This window comes from Saccostrea echinata, unplaced genomic scaffold, assembly GCF_033153115.1.
Source record: "Saccostrea echinata isolate AGI-Se365-2 ecotype Australia unplaced genomic scaffold, CSIRO_AGI_Sech_v1 ptg000052l, whole genome shotgun sequence".
Taxonomy (NCBI): Eukaryota; Metazoa; Mollusca; class Bivalvia; order Ostreida; family Ostreidae; genus Saccostrea; species Saccostrea echinata.
In genome coordinates, this window is record NW_026889801.1 from 7638710 (window position 1) to 7655600 (window position 16891).

Below are 16891 nucleotides of genomic sequence, written 5' to 3' on the forward strand. Positions count from 1 at the left end.
TGCGTGATTTCAAATTTAACATAGAAACTCCCATAGACAATTTCAAAGACTCATAAAACCGGAAGTACTGATCTGATTGACATGAAACTTACAGTGTAACTTGTATTTATCATTTTCAACAATATGCAATGGTCAGTATATTTTTTCGACCATTATTTATCACTTTTGAAATTTTCATCCCCCCTTCTTCAATGTTTAGAGTCTTATAGCTCGAAAAGTATCTGTGGTCAAAAATCACTGTCGCTAACTTTTTTGTAGGAAATAGTATCGAGAATCTATTCCTTGAATTTTTAAGAATTTATCTGTAAATTAACAAAGATATTGGCTCCTATTATAAAGATAGGTTTTGACTTCCAAAGACCGGAAGTGACGTAACCGGAAGTCCAAAACCTTACATTCCAGAGACAATTAGAAGGTCTATTAGTTGGTCATAAAATAATAAATATATCTCTTAAAGATTTCTTTAAATCCTCGACATAAAAAGTGTCAGAATAATAATAATAATAATAATAAAACAAGACGAAAACAATAGGGCTTTTCGCCTGAAAGCGAAAAGCCCTAATAACTAGAAACTCATTGCGAGCAAACCGTTCACGGTAGCTCAGTCGGTAGAGCGCTCGCTCCGTGATCGGGAGGTCGTGAGTTCGAATCTCGGCCGCGACTGACCTAAGTCGATAAAAAGATAGGTAGCAACTGTTCCTTCGCCATGCGCTCGGCACTCTGAAGTGAAAGTTGCGGGTCCTTCGGATGAGACCTTAAAAACCGAGGCCCTGTGTCACGGCAGGCGTTGGCACGATAAAGATCCCTCACTGCTCAATGGCCCTGAGTGCCGAGTAAAGGTCAAAAATTTGAAGCCCTTCACCGGTATATGGTGACGTCTCTATATGAGTGAAAAATTCTCGAATGGGACGTAAAACAATATACAATCAATCATTGCGAGCAATGAGAGATCTTCCGTCCGATTCTGAAAATAAAAACGAAAATTCAAGCTGAAAAAAAATATAAGAAATTCAAACACTCTGGAGATTTAATCCTAATCGTCAACGTGAAAATCCAACGTGCTAACCATTAACCATTCGCTTTTTTACATCACTTCCTTTCACGACCGGAAGTAACGGCGATGCAAGATTTTCTCACGATTCAAATAAACTGATGACGGAATATCAGTCCTGAAAGTTTTAGTCCTCAGTCGTTTACTGTTGCCGAACAATATCGTGGGACTAAATTCTAATTTTGAGAACAGGTAAACACACAACCGGAAGTGAATTTTATAAAAATCTCTGACTGTTCTCTAGACATTTGCAGTATCTACAACATGCACAAAATCAGTTCAGGTATTTCATCGATAAGCGATATTTCATGAGAAAGTTAAATATAAGAATAACGTAGTTTATCTCCTAAAACAGGAAGTTGACGTTTTTGTTTCCGGTGGAATCTAACATATTTCAAAACAGCAAAAGAGATGCAATAAAGTCATGTAAGTTTTAATTTTAAAAAGAAAAGTTAAAATTTTTGATTTCTTTGATCACTTCCTGTGACAAGCGGAAGTGACGACTGACGCGTTGAACCCAAATGGTTTCACCTACCCCTCAACGTCCATTACTCTTAAAATTTTGGTGTTTTAATCTTTTACCTGTTTTTGAGATCTCGTTCAGACAACTTCTCATTTTGAGGACAGGAAAACACGCGACCGGAAGTGAATTTTTGAAAAAAAATATTTAAGGTTACTCTAGACATTTCAACTCTGAATAGCACATTTAAAATTCATTTCAAATAATTTATCTATAAAGAATATTTACGGGAAATTAAAAAACTCAAATTATTTAGTTTTTCTCTTCTAACCGGAAGTTGTCGTATTTGTTTCCGGTGGGACGAACATCTTTCGAATCTGCGAAAAAGATGCAATAAAGTGATGCAATTTTGAATTAAAAGAGAAGCAATAAAGTGATGCAAGTTTTAATTTTAAAAAGAAAAGTTGAAATTTTCGTTTTCTTTGATCACTTCCTGTGACGACCGGAAGTGATGACTGATGCTCTTAACCCAAATGGTTTTGCCTACATCTTAAGGCCTGTTGCTCATAAAAGTTTGGTGTCTTAATCCCTTACCGTTTCCGAGATCTTGCTCACACAACTTCTCATTTTGAGGACAGGAAAACACGCGACCGGAAGTGAATTTTACAAAGATATTTGACGTTACTCTAGACTAGTTTAGTCTGAATAACATATTTAAATTCATTTCAAATACTTTTTCTACAAAAGATATTAATGGGAAAGAAATATACTCAAATTATGTCGTTTTTCTCTGATAACCGGAAGTTGACGTTTTTGTTTCCGGTGGGACCAACATATTTCGAAACTACAAAAGAGATCCAATAATGTGATGTAAGTATTGATTTAAAAAAAGAAAGTTGAAATTTTACGATTTCTTTGATCACTTCCGTAAGCGACCGGAAGTGCCGACGACGAACGAAAAGAAGCGACCCGGCTAGTACCTATCACGAACTATAATCCCTGAAAGTTTCACATTGATATCTCTTGTCGTTCTTGAGATTGTCCGCGGACAAAATGTCATTTTGAAATCAGAAAATGGTCTGTAACTTGGCACCGGAAGGGAATTTCGAAAATATCTCTTAAACAGGTCAAGATCATGTTACAACACACTGAAAATTTCATGTAAATCCATCCAATAGTCTTTGAGAAATCGCGTGCACAAAATTAGAAAGTCAAAAAAATAAGAATAAGAATAACTAGAAACTCATTGCGAGCAATGAGAGGTCTTCCGTCCGATTCTGAAAATAAAAACGAAAATTCAAGCTGAAAAAGAGATAAAAGAAATTCAGACACTCTGTAAATTTAACCCTTGTCGTCAGCGTGAAAATCCAACTTGCTAACTTTAACCATTCATTTTTTACATCACTTCCGGTCACGACCGGAAGTACCAGAAGTAACGGCTATACAAGATTTTCTCACGATTCATATAACTGATGACTGACCATCAGTCTTGAAAGTTTTAGACTTCAGTCGTTTACTGTTGCCGAGCAATATTGTGAGATCAAATTCTAATTTTGAGGACAGGTAAACAAGAGACCGGAAGTGAATTTTATAAAAATCTTTGACTTTTCTCTAGACATTTGCAATATATACAACATACATAAAGTCATTTAAAGTACTTTATCGATGAGCAATATTTATGAGAAAGTTAAATATCAAAGTAAAGTAGTTTATCTCCTAAAACCGGAAGTTGACGTTTTTGTTTCCGGTGGAATCTAACATATTTCTAAACAGCGAAAGAGATGCAATAAAGTGATGCAAGCATTAATTTAAAAAAGAAAAGTTAATTTTTTTTTTAGATTTCTTTGATCACTTACTGTGACAAGCGGAAGTGACGACTGACGCGTTTAACCCAAATGGTTTTGCCTACTCCTCAAGGTCTATTACTTATAAAAGTTTGGTGTTTTAATCTTTTACCTAGTTTTGAGATCTCGCTCAGACAACTTCACATTTTGAGGACAGGAAAACATGCGACCGGAAGTGAATTTTTGAAAGATATTTACGATTACTCTAGACATTTGCAGTCTGAATAACATATTTAAAATTCATTTCAGATACTTTTTCTAGAAAAAAATATTGCTGGAAAAGTAAAATACTCAAATTATGTAGTTTTTCTCTTATAACCGGAAGTTGTCGCTTTTGTTTCAGGTGAGACCAACATCTTTCGAATCTGCGAAAAATATGCAATAAAGTGATGCAATTTTTAATTAAAAAAAGAAAAGTTGAAATTTTCGATTTCTTTGATCACTTCCTGTGACGACCGGAAGTGACGGCTGACGCTCTGAACCCAAATGGTTTTGCCTACATCTTAAGGTCTGTTGCTCATATAAGTTTGGTGTCTTAATCTCTCACCGTTTCCGAGATCTTGCTCAGACAACTTCTCATTTTGAGGACAGGAAAACACGCGACCGGAAGTGAATTTTACAAAGATATTTGATGTTACTCTAGATATCTGCAGTTTGAATAACATATTTAAAATTCATTTCAAAAACTTTATCTACAAAGGATGTTAATGGGAAAGAAAAATACTAAAATTATGTAGTTTTTCTCTTATAACCGGAAGTTGTCGTTTTTGTTTCCGGTGGGACCAACATATTTCGAAACTACAAAAGAGATGCAATAATGTGATGTAAGTATTGATTTAAAAAAAGAAAGTTGAAATTTTATGATTTCTTTGATCACTTCCGTAAACGACCGGAAGTGCCGACGACGAACGAAAATGTGATTCCACAAATTTAGAAGTCACGTTCTATGCTCTCCAATAAGTCTCCAGTTCACATATTTAGTCATTCTTGAGAACATTCGAGGACAAAATTTCATTTTAAAATCAGGAAATTGCCCGTAACTTGGAGCCAAAATGGAATTTTCCAAATTTTCCTTGTGATGAAACAAGTTCATACAATGACTAATTTTTCCTGAAAGTTTCACGAAAAACCACTGAATAGTTTTCGAGAAAACGCCTGCACAAAATTTGGTCAAAATAATAATAATAATAAGAAGAAGAAGAAGAAACAGTAGAATCACTATAAGGTCTTCCGTGAAAACGGAAGACCTTAATAATAATAATAAGAAGAAACAGTAGAATCACTATAAGGTCTTCCGTGAAGACGGAAGACCTTAATAAGAAGCAGTAGAATCACTATAGGTCTTCCGTTGAAAACGGAAGACCTAACTAGAAACTCATTGCGAGCAATGAGAGGTCTTCCGTCCGATTTTGAAAATAAAAATGTAAATTCAAGCTAAAAAAGTGACACTCTGGAGATTTAACCAACGTGCTAACCATTACGCCGCTTCAAAGTGAAATTGACAAATAGCCGTCATTTTTTTTTTTTCGGAAAGCTGTACAGTTATTTTGGACGACATATTGCGTACAAGTACAGTGTACAAAACATCAGTGAAAATAAAAATAATGAACTCAAAGTTTAATTTTCTTCTCTCAATTGATTTTTTAAATATAATTACCAACCAATATGTAAGTTTTTTTTTTTTTTTTTTTTTTTTTTTTTTTTTTTTTTTTACCAGAGTGTATACAAAGCAACTTTTCCAGCGGTACATGAATTAAAGCTTTGACGTGTTACCAGGTACATGTACATGCAATTGCTTTCAAAGCATGCAAACTCAGACTATCAGGTAGCATAGGTTGCTGGCCTGTCAATCATTCAGCAGCTATTGTTTTATTTTGTATGATTGACGGGCGGTATATTGTCGATCTTAAGCTAGGTAGATTTTGTGGGCGTTAATGGAAATATGGGTGTTTAATAAAAGCACACGTAATTGTCATATGCTTGAGTTACAAAACTATAGTCGACAGATTTTTTTCACATAGCATGTTCAGAGCTGGTTTAATCATAAAGATCGCCATTTTAAAATGAAAATATATGTAAGAGTGTTAAGCAATGCGTCTTATTGTTTTCAAAATATATCTCTTTTGAATTCTTAGTCTACATACCTTGTGTTTCAAGTCAAAATTATCTGCAGAATTAACCACACGCAATGAATCTCCAAAATTAAACACACAATAACACATAATTGAGAAATAAATCGTTTATTGATAGCATGTACGTGTATGCAGTTTTAAGATTAGGAATCATGAAATCGGGGACCTTTATACGCCCTTAAAATGATTTGGATTTAAATTAAATCAAATTAAGATAAGATTAAATGATTTAATTGAATGATATGATATGATTTAAAAAAAATAATTTTCCGTAAATCATTGTGTTAGCAAAATGAATATAGAACAGCAATGTTTTGTGTTTGAGCACTAATAGCTGCTTCCTCGGCCATATGCTATCGAGGGAAAGGTTACATAATTGTAAACAAACACAAAACCCGGGATGTATGTGAAATGCGGTTAAATGCAGTTAAATACTGATTTATTTTTTGCTAACTTTTTAAAAATTTAATATAGTGTATGTTTCAACATTAAACGACGAAAAGATGTTTTGTTTACGAACGCAGGTCGTTGGTTCGCACGCAATGGATCTCCTGTAATTTCCGCCACAATAATTTAATAAGTATATCACCAACTTAACCAACATAGATAAGATGAGATAATTGAAAAGATCTGATATGATTAAAACACACATTTATCCGTGCATCGTTGAGTTTGCAAAATAGATTTAGAACGGCTATGCCTGTTAAGTGTATGACCACTGTTCACTGGATCTAGGTCCCGCGTGATCGGGGGATGACCGGTTACGTATTTATAGACCAAAAAAAAAAAAATCCGGAGACGTATTGAAACTGTATGACTCAATTATTTGGAATGAAGCCACAGAACACGTAAAAACTCATTTCAAAGTAATATTAGTATTTATTTTGGATAGGTTTATCATTTATAGCAAGTTTATTTCAGTTATGCGCATAAAGATTTCACCTTCACATGTCTAATGAAACTAATTACCTGTATAGGGGTCAACCCTAACAAAAAAATACTATAGTTAACTATAGTTTACTATAGTTAACTATAGTAAATCAAAGTTCCAAAGTTTTCACTATAGTAAATCAAAGTTCCAAAGTTTTCACTGTAGCAAATCCAAGTTCCAAAGTTTTTACTATAGTAAATCCAAGTTCCAAAGTTTTCACTATAGTAAATCAAAGTTCCAAAGTTTTTACTATTATAAATCAAAGTTCCAAAGTTTTCACTAAAGTAAATCAAAGTTCCAAAGTTTTCACTAAAGTAAATCAAAGTTCCAAAGTTTTCGCTATAGTAAATCAAAGTTCCAAAGTTTTTACTTTGGTGCTATAGTTAACTATAGTAAACTATAGTTAACTATAGTTTACTATAGTATTTTGTTTTGTTAGGGAAGCTTCTAGCTCATTTATTAAACAAGACTCGAACAAAATAACAAGTTCATGAGATCAATAATATGTTAAAGAACAACTTTTAAGCGACAGCTATATCGAAATATTTACCGCTTTTGAATTATAAAACGAAAACTTTCAAGGACCCATAATCCCTAATTGACGGGACCAGCCCCTTTTTGGTGGTGCCAAATGAAAGACCTTAAAATTTTGCACAACTTTTATTCAGCATTTCTTAACAAAATATTTTAGTTTAAAAGATACATAGGAAAATATGTGTAAATTTTCGCGCTTTTAGGCGTCCTAATTTTTGACTCCTATCTAGCGCCATCTTTAATGCAGAAATCAAAAAAAAACAAAAATAGATGTGCACAACTTCAATGCTTCTATAATTCAAATTCAGTAGTATTTCTGCTCCAGCTTTTTTAGTCTCTGAACCTTTGTCTGGAAACGAAACGCCCTAAATTTTCATTTAAAGGGAAATAATTCCAAAACGGAAAAGGACTTTTTAAATGTATGACAGCATTCTGATAGAGTTTTGTATCGTCTATAAATTCTGAAAAGTTGAGCAAAATCCGTTGAGAAATGAGCGAGATATGAGGTCTCAAAGTTGGCGTCTAGAAAGGAGAAGAAAAAAAATAATAATCTTAACCATCAGAATCAGTAGAAGGTCTTCCGTTGTGACGGAAGACCTTAATAAGAAACAGTAGAATCACTATAGGTCTTCCGTTGAAAACGGAAGACTTAATAGTAAGAAACAGTAGAATCGTTATAAGGTCTTCCGTGAAGACGGAAGACCTTAATAAACATTTTATTAAAACAATGGATCCTCTATACACCTTTTGGACTTTGACAAAATGTATAGCGTAAAGGAGTACTTATTAGAATTACCTAGTTCATGTATGCCTTTTTTACCTAGGAAAAATCTTGAGAGAGAACGAAGTACTGAATAAGAAAAATTGCGTTTGCTTTTCCAAAAGGGAAACAGATGCAAATAAAGTTCTTCTTTATTTAATCTTGGTCTAACATAACGTTTTGAATACTTGTATTAATTAAAAATGCACGCTGCATTTTATTCCATATCAAATAATAAATCAGTCTAACTGCACAATAGTATCCTTAAATTAGGTTGCAATGTAGAGAAGATCCTTAATATTTCATATCAATTTAGTTTTCTTTCTAATAATTTGAGTGTCGCAGATATGACAGGTAGCACACATACAATGACAAATTCATTGTTTACAGAATGGACAGTCATAGGTAAACTAGGGATACAGAGCAATTTGTTGAATAGCTATTGTGTTTCCAGATGCAAATAACAAAATGTCTTTGTCTTAAGAATGGACAGTTACAGGTGGATTTTGGGGGATACTAGTATTTATACAAGTATGCTATGCTTCAAAATCAATTTATAGTTTGTGTTGTTAAGGCATACATGTCTTCCTTCGATGGAGAGATTATATGACAGAATCAAAATCTAATAAACCAAAATATGCATAAAATTGGTGATATTTGGATCTGGAAACATGCAGAAGAGTAAAAGAAATATTCCAAACTTTGCCCCAGAAGTAAACTTCGACGACAGATACAGATAATCAAATTCGAATCAGACCTGGAAATGTTTTATTTGAATTCTATTTTTGAGGACATATTAACTGCAGCAGTGTACTGGTGAAATGCATATTGTGTTCTGAATGTTGAGTTAGCCATGAGCCAAATCAAATCTGGATACGTTTCATTTTTAACTATTTTCTACGGAATTGTTTACTGCAGCAGTGTAGTGTTCATGGAGCAAACTGTTTTCTTGGTGAAGGATTTAATATTAGACGTACTTCTATCTTAAAATGATAGGGAATGATTTTTCGGAAAAGTCAAATGTGAAATTGTGTCATTTGAATTCAAGTTTTGTGGAAATTGAGTGTTGAGTATTGAAATAATATACATTATTCATGGATTTATAAAGGTAAAATCAAGTGGATCATGTGCAGACATTGTGTTCTGGATTAATTTAGGTCTCCAGTTCTTTCTGTTATTTACTTGTAAATTAAAGAGTATTTAATGTATTTGTTTTTGTTTCCCTCTTGAACACATTCCAAAGTTTACCTGAAACTCTCCATTCTGTTTGTTTTAACTGTCCATTCTTTTTGAAAAAAACAGTCCATTCTTTAAAAAAATGGACAGTTTTCCAAAAAGAATGGACACTTACAGGTAACTTAATGGATAGTTTGAGGAGTTTGCTCAACATTAAGCTATAGAATGGACAACACAAACAAAAGGTTTACGTCACAATTATGTTTTAAATATTGTTCCTTATCTCCATATTTCATTAGCAACAGCTTCCTGGCCCATGCTTTTGTCCCAGGCAACCATAACAAAACGCAGATCAACACAAGCACATTCCACTAAAAATCAAAAGATATTGGCTCAACAACCTTTCTTTCAAGCTACAATTCATCCCATAGACACACCCGGTTTTGTTAAGAAATCCAGGATGAGTGATTTTTCGCTTTAGTTTCTATTTCTTATCAATATCCTATGAAAAATAGCGGTGACAGTAAAGAATCGTACGTCCAGAGAGTACATTCAGCCATTACTTTCTTCCAAATACACACAGACTCTATTTAAGCAATACAAACACCTAAGGAATGCATTCAAACATTACTTTTGTCCCTTCGTTTTTGTCCTGAACTTTATCTAAAACTACCCTCTACCACCTACCGATAATTAATTCGTCTAATTATGTGAATCGCCCTTAACCAGAGTTCTCAAAACATACCGGATGTTCCTCATTGAAGCCCAGAATTATTTCGAAGAAATTGTTTTTTCATAGTTTAAATAAATTATACAAAATAGTAAATATATAGTGTTTTGTAGTTCAGCTGTAGTGCTTATTGTTTTCGTTTCTCTATATCCTTTGTTTTTATAACTTTTTAACGTTATCCTTGTCCTAAGGAAAGGACAGGAAGTCCCAAAAAATTAACAATACCTTTGTTCGTGCCTTTGGTCATTTAACATGCTTTGAATAACTTTCCATCCGTGACCTTGTATCTATTTTTTTTTATTATATCTGACATATCTAGTAAGTTTTGTAAAATAATTTTAATACAAACTGATCAAACATTTTGGTAAAACAAAGGACAAAGTTGCAGGCGAAGAAATAGAAAGCAATTGTTTACTTGTTTAGAAAAAGATAGTTGAATGGTAATAATTAGAAAAAAAAAAGAATGGGATAAACCAATGCAGATATTTTGGTAAGATGTATAAGGACACAGATGAGAATTTTTGATATCTGCTTAATTCTGTTTTATAGGAAAGTATGCATTCAGGGACAGACATCGAATGGGTAAGAACTATTATTTTTTGTGAATATGCAACATGGTCTTTATTCATAGAATTCGATTTTGATATACATGTCAGTAAGGATAAATGGGTGGCTTAAATTCGGGGCGCTTTGCGTTCCTAGGAAATTCTCAAACAATCATTCGTTGTATTATGTATCTTTCTTTTTAATCTATTGAAAAACTAATCAGAGTAAGGCAGTTGCACTGTAAGAATTGTTAATTAATTAACAGTTCAAGAAATCTAGACCGATTTCACTTTTTTGAAATAACCAATGTTGTATTTCAAATTAAGAAAATATCTATTTTCAGTTGAATAAAAATGTTTGACTTATTCAATTACTTTCTTTCAATTTGAATTGTTTGTTTGTTTGTTTGTGTTTAACGTCCCTCTCGAAAATTTTTCACTCATATGGAGACGCCACAACTTTCCGGTGGAGGGCTACAAATTTAGACCTGTACTCGGCACTCAGAGCCATTGAGCAGTAAGGAATCTTTTTCGTGCCATCACCTACTGCGACACAGGACCTCGGTTTTGATGGTCTTATCCGAAGGACCGGTCTCCATTTCCCACAGTAGGATTCGAACCCGTGACATAAGGATCAACTCCTTACACTGCGACTTTAGAACAGACGCTCTAACCACTGCGGTATGCGGGCGACTCAATTGGAATTGAGATAGGAGTTTAAATTGATTATTTATTCAGTTCATCAAAAAACAAATAATATTAATTTCAAAAAAATTAAATGTTCGTATTCCTAATGATAATCAACATTTAAATATTTAATACAAAATTTATACTGAATTACATATATGATGAATTTTGTATTTGAATTTTTCGCAAAACAGACAATCTTCTCCGAGGGTTTCAAGGCCAGTGCAAAAACCATTTTGAAGTCAAGTAGAGAACGTAAAATATATACAACATATCACACAATAAATGGAATGAACTCAAAGAAAAAAAAGACTATTTATGACAAGATATTTTGATCCGACTTACAGACTTAAAAAAATGATATTAGTCCTCTTTTGTGCCACCCTTTCCAGGTGCCCAAGGACTCTGAATGCAGGGTCAGCAATTGTTTGTAGGTCCGGGGGGAGGGGTGTTGGTGGGGGATTGCTCCAAAAACTTTGTCCGAGAATAGTCCTTTTCTTTAATTTTAATAGATAAGTTCTGATGCTGATGCTGATTGCCCCTCCCATCTTTTTGTTCCTGAACGGCCATACATAGGCAAAGTTATACCTAATTATCTATGCTGATTTGATGCGGAAAAAAATATTCAAAATAGTAAAATATTTGAATGTTAAGAAAAGTGTTTTAATATTTTTGTCGATACACATCTTCAAAAAAGTGTTGGGATCGTTCACGGTAGCTCAGTCGGAAGAGCCCTCGCTCCGTGATCGGGAGGTCGTGAGTTGGAATCTCGGCCGCGACTGACCTAAGTCGATAAAAAATGGGATGCAACCTTCTTTCGCCATGCGTTCGGCACTTTGAAATGAAAGTTGCGGGTCCCTCGGATGAGACCTTTAAAACCGAGGTCCCGTGTCACGGCAGGCGTTGGCACTATAAAGAACCCTCACTGCTCAATGGCCCTGAGTGCCGAGTAAAGGTCAAAATTTGAAGCCCTTCACCGGTATATGGTGACGTCTCTATATGAGTGAAAAATTCTCGAATGGGACGTTAAGCAAAATACAATCAATCAATCAATCAAAAAAGTGTTGGGAGAGGTGTTAGGATTGTCTCAAGTCTCCAAATATTTTTTTTTATCTTGTTGTACTATGTAACACAGACAATATGGTCTGCATTATAGAACGTGATGTGACAGTGAATCTTGATGCATTTTGTACACATCTGTACACTAGTATTTGAAAATTTAAGCCAGTTCAGAAAAAAATAGGATGACTTTTTTTTCAAATCCTAATTGGACATAAAATATTTACATTGAAATTTTAATCTTGTGGACTGAACCAAACATATTACGGCTTTAGACGAAAAGACATTTTCATTCGATGTATGGTCTGAAAAAAAAAATATGTGTGAACTTATGCTGGAAACACACAATGGGATATTGATGATATCATGCAGAGTTAGACATGACCTTGACCCCAGATCAAAGTCACTAAGAATAAAATGATTTGACAGCATGCATTCTCTCTGAAAGAACATGTATGAATTTGTTACACATATGGGGTTTGCTGGGTGTGTCATGGCTTGACCAAGGGACATTTGGATAAGTACAAGGTCACCGTCAGAGAAACTGTACCTTCCTTTACCGTCTACTGGCAAATTACTGCAAGTTGATACCCTTTACAAGATTGCTTATACCCTTAGAATGTGGCATGACGACTCAAGGTCACTTCTTCTTGTCGGCAGCTCCAACGGAAGACATGTTCGTTGCTTTGCATCTACCTCTGCTTTAGCTATTCCTATTATCTGATAAATCGTTTTAAAAACATTTCCAAATTTAAAGGAAATCCAAAATCATTATGAATTTTTTTCCTTCAATACTATCTTCCTTTATGGTTCCTTTCGTCATTTATATTTACCTTATTTTGAGAGAATAAAACTATATGATTTCCTGTATTACATAATTCATAAGGTGGCGGAGAACAGATTATTTAGGCAATCAAAACGTTTAGCTAACGTTTTTATTAATGTTAAACTGCTTGTAAAATTTGTATTGGAATGTTTTAAATTCTCTCTACATGTAAGAATATATCCTGTTTTACTCGTTTTAAGGAATTGAAGATTTTTGGGATAAAATATGTGCAACTTACATATTGAGCCAAAATAATGACACGGACACAGTCCAAAATTTCATGAAAATTTAGCCTATTTTCACTTGTTAACTACATCAGTCGACATGAGATGCTCACTCCTCCATAGCACCTGATGCAACCTCTGATGTTTTTGGAGGTCCGTGTTTGCTCTTATCCCGATTTGTATTGTTTTAAAGGACTTTGCGCTTCCATACTGTTCCTTATCTCTATATTTCATTAGCAACATCTTTCAGGCCCATGCTTTGTCCCAGACAGCCATAACAAAACGCAGATCAACACGTGCACATCCCACTAAAGATAAAAAAATATTTGCTAAACAACCTTTCTTTCAAGCTACAATTCATCCCGTGGACACACCCGATTTTGTTAGGTAATCCAGGATGACTAATTTTTCGCTTTAGTTTCTATTTCTTATCAATATCCTATGAAAAAAAGCGGTGACAGTGAAGAATCGTACGTCCATAGAAATACATTCAGACCCTACTTTCTTCCAAATACACAGAGACACTATTTTTAGCAACACAAACACCTGAGATATGTATTCAAACAGTATTTATTCCCTTTCTTTTTGTCCTAAATTTTGTTCAAAACTATCCTCCACCACTAGCGATAATGAATTCGTCCAATTATGTGAATCGCACTTTAAAATTGTTCACCAGACATACCGGCTATATTTTATAGAAGCCCAGAATTATTTCGAAGAAACTTTTGAATTAACTATGTAAAATAGTAAATATATAGTGTTTTGTAGTTCAGCTGTAGTGCTATAGTGTTGTTTTTGTTTCTCTAGTTCAGTTGTTTTTATGACTTTTTAAATTTTTCCTTGTCCTTAGCAGAGGACAGGATGTCCCAGAAAATTAACAATTCCTTTGTTTGTGTGTTTGGTCATTTTACATGCGTTTAATAAGTTTGCATCCGTGATCTTGTATGTATTTTCTTAGATCTGACATATTTAGTTAACCTTTTAAAATAAATTCAATACAAACTGATCAGACATTTTGGTGAAAAAGGACAAAGTTGCAGAAATATAAAGCAATTGTTTACTTTGAAAAAAAAAAGTTGAATAGTAATAATAAAAAAAAAAAACAAAAACAAAAACAAAAACAAACAAACAAACAAACAAATATTTTGGTAAGATGCCTAAGGACAAGGATGAGCATTTTTAAAACTGCTAAATTCTGTTTTGTAGGGAAGAATGGCTTCAGGGACAGACATCGAATGGGTAAGATATGTTATTTTTACTGAATATGCAACATGGTCTTTATTCATAGAATTCGATTATGATATACATGTAAGTAAGGATAAATGGGTGGCTTAAAGTTAGGGCGCTTTGCTTTTTTAGAAAATTCTGTAACAATCTTTCGTTGTATTATGTTTCTGTTTTTTTTAGTCTATTGGAAAACTAATCAGAGTAAGGCAGCTGCACTTTAAGAATTGTTAATAGATTAACAGTTCAAGAAATCTAGGTCGACTTCACTTTTTTGAACTAATCAATGTTGTATTTCAAATAGTTAAGAAAATATCTATTTTCAGTAGAATACAATGACGTTTAATGCATAATAAATGTATTTAACACTTTTCGCATATGGCACAAAAAATCCGATTGCAATTCTAATCTTTAATGACTTTATAGCTTATAAATCTTAATTGTCTTTGTTTTATTTACAGACCCCAAAACGTACTACTACACCTCAGAAACGAAACAAACTGTACCGTGCAAAAAATCGAAGCGTACCGTACCGTGCACAAAGCGAATCGTACTGTACACAAAACGAACAGTTCCGTGCAAGAAGCGTACCGTACCGTGCACAAAGCGAACCGTACCGTTCATGAATAAATTTTGAAATAATTATGCAAGCCTCGCTCCGAAAGCATTCAGAATCTTGCAATGACCAAATACAGTAAGTCATTTTCTTTTATTTCTTTAGACGCAGCGCCCGTTAAAGGAAGACGGAAAATAACCCGAGAATCAAAATATTATAATTAAGTACCATGCATCTGGATTTACATCTGTTAATATAAGGAAACTACTCAAAACTAGTTACGACTTCAGAACAACTCGACAGAGTTGTGAGTCGATTCCTTATTCGCTATGCATGATCGGGTTGTGCTTGACTAACTTTTTTTTCATATTAAATGCAGCATCGTAATAATGTCGTTTACAATTTATAATAAATAAAATGAATTAAATAGCTTTTATCTACCCTATTCATGCTATTCTTGTCTCTTTGAACGTTCTCGGAAACTAAGACACATTGAAAAATGTGTAAGGATTCTGTGCTATTTTCTGAAATTAAGCCCTTAATATCATTTTTTTTTATTCATGTAAGTAATACATTTTGGAAGAAATGATTACACATTTAGCAACAACAACAAAAAATCAACACACCCACACCCACACGCACCCACCCACCCACCAACCCACCCACACCCTCACACACACACACAAACACCCCCCCCCCCCTATATATATATATATATATATATATATATATATATATATATATATATATATATATATATATATATATATATATATATATATATATATATATATATATATATATATATATATATATATATACAGGGTGTCCCAAACTATATGATACCATTTGAAATGCCTGCCACAATCGCATCCGTTGGCCAATTTCTTTGATATATGTCTCTAAAAATATTTGAATAAGTACAATTTTATAGCAACAAAATATTCCAAAAAATTCTATCACTAATGGAAAAGCAACGTAACAAATTTACATCAATTATTTGCCAAAAAAAACTGCATTTTCAATCAGAATGAATTATCAAAAGAGCTAATTACCCTCATTTTGAAATTGTTATTATCAATCTTAATCTTAGGTTACTGCTGCTAAACCCAAAAGAATTAATAAAAGATTTACCTCTGATGAAAATTTAAGAAGTTACTACACGCAGCTAGGTTAAGGACTCCCATATATACGTCAGCCTATGCAGAGGTTCGGTAAAGCTATTATGACGTCACGTTAAAACAATACAAATGAATCTCGATGAATAAATACTATATGTTCTTTTTAAAACACATTAAATACTTTCGTTTATCATAAATATTATAAAGATAAATGGATGTGCAACTTATCTTGCCATAATAGCACTTAGCGTATGTAGAATGAAAGCCTGCTTGATCTCGCTGTACTTACTGAGATGACGTCATTTCTTAGTTTGACACGCAGTTTCTCTGTACTTGAGGCGTGGATCAAGCTTTTATCGTAGCTTGTAAAAATAAAAATAAATACGAAACACGCGTAGTCGGACCAAAAGAGAGAAATATTCTGAAATATATTAATCCACATTTTATTGTCAAACTAAATTGATAATGTGTAGACTTTATATTAGGCCGTAGGGAGCACATTTGTACAGTAACATGCTAGAATGACAGGTCCAGCCCCTCGAAAATATCAAAAGTTCAACGATATCCGCTTCACAATAAATTCTGAATTTTTAAACACATGTAGCTATTATCCCTACTATTCTGAAAAGTGCTGGGAGCTGGTTGTGCATTGTTGATTTATTCCGTAATGTAACATTATTCCAATGCGAATTACATTTTTGACTGGAGTTTTTAGAAAGACGGCTAAATTTTAAACAATTCCCGAGCATGAGAAAGTTGCTCCCAGCACTTTTCGTGTTAAGGAATTTGTCTCAAAGAAAACAGAATAAATTTTATAGCGTAAAAATGCCCGTATATCGTTGAACTTTTACGATATTTGTAGTAGTACATATATGTTCTAATTTTAAAACTGTCACGTGACAAACAGCTGATGTAAGCTATGTCGTTTTGGCCGAACTCAGCAGAGACCCGATATATACAAGTGCAAACACCACATATCACATTTATCAAAACTAGTGCTTTTAAAAAAAATATTAAAATTGTATTCATTA

General features: G+C 33.5%; 2 protein-coding genes across 2 annotated transcripts in view; one reads left to right on the plus strand and one right to left on the minus strand.

The window, feature by feature from the left end:
• LOC133204320 (multiple epidermal growth factor-like domains protein 10) overlaps positions 1-16891 on the minus strand; it is a 609956-nt gene that overhangs the window by 328886 nt on the left and 264179 nt on the right. The window lies entirely within an intron of this gene.
• The window catches only part of LOC133204088 (uncharacterized), an 88265-nt gene continuing 81547 nt past the window's right edge, over positions 10174-16891 (plus strand). Inside the window, exons 1-2 of the mRNA XM_061339850.1 lie at positions 10174-10200; positions 14166-14198. Coding sequence (XP_061195834.1) covers positions 10174-10200; positions 14166-14198 — 60 coding nt within the window. The remainder of the gene's footprint in view (positions 10201-14165; positions 14199-16891) is intronic.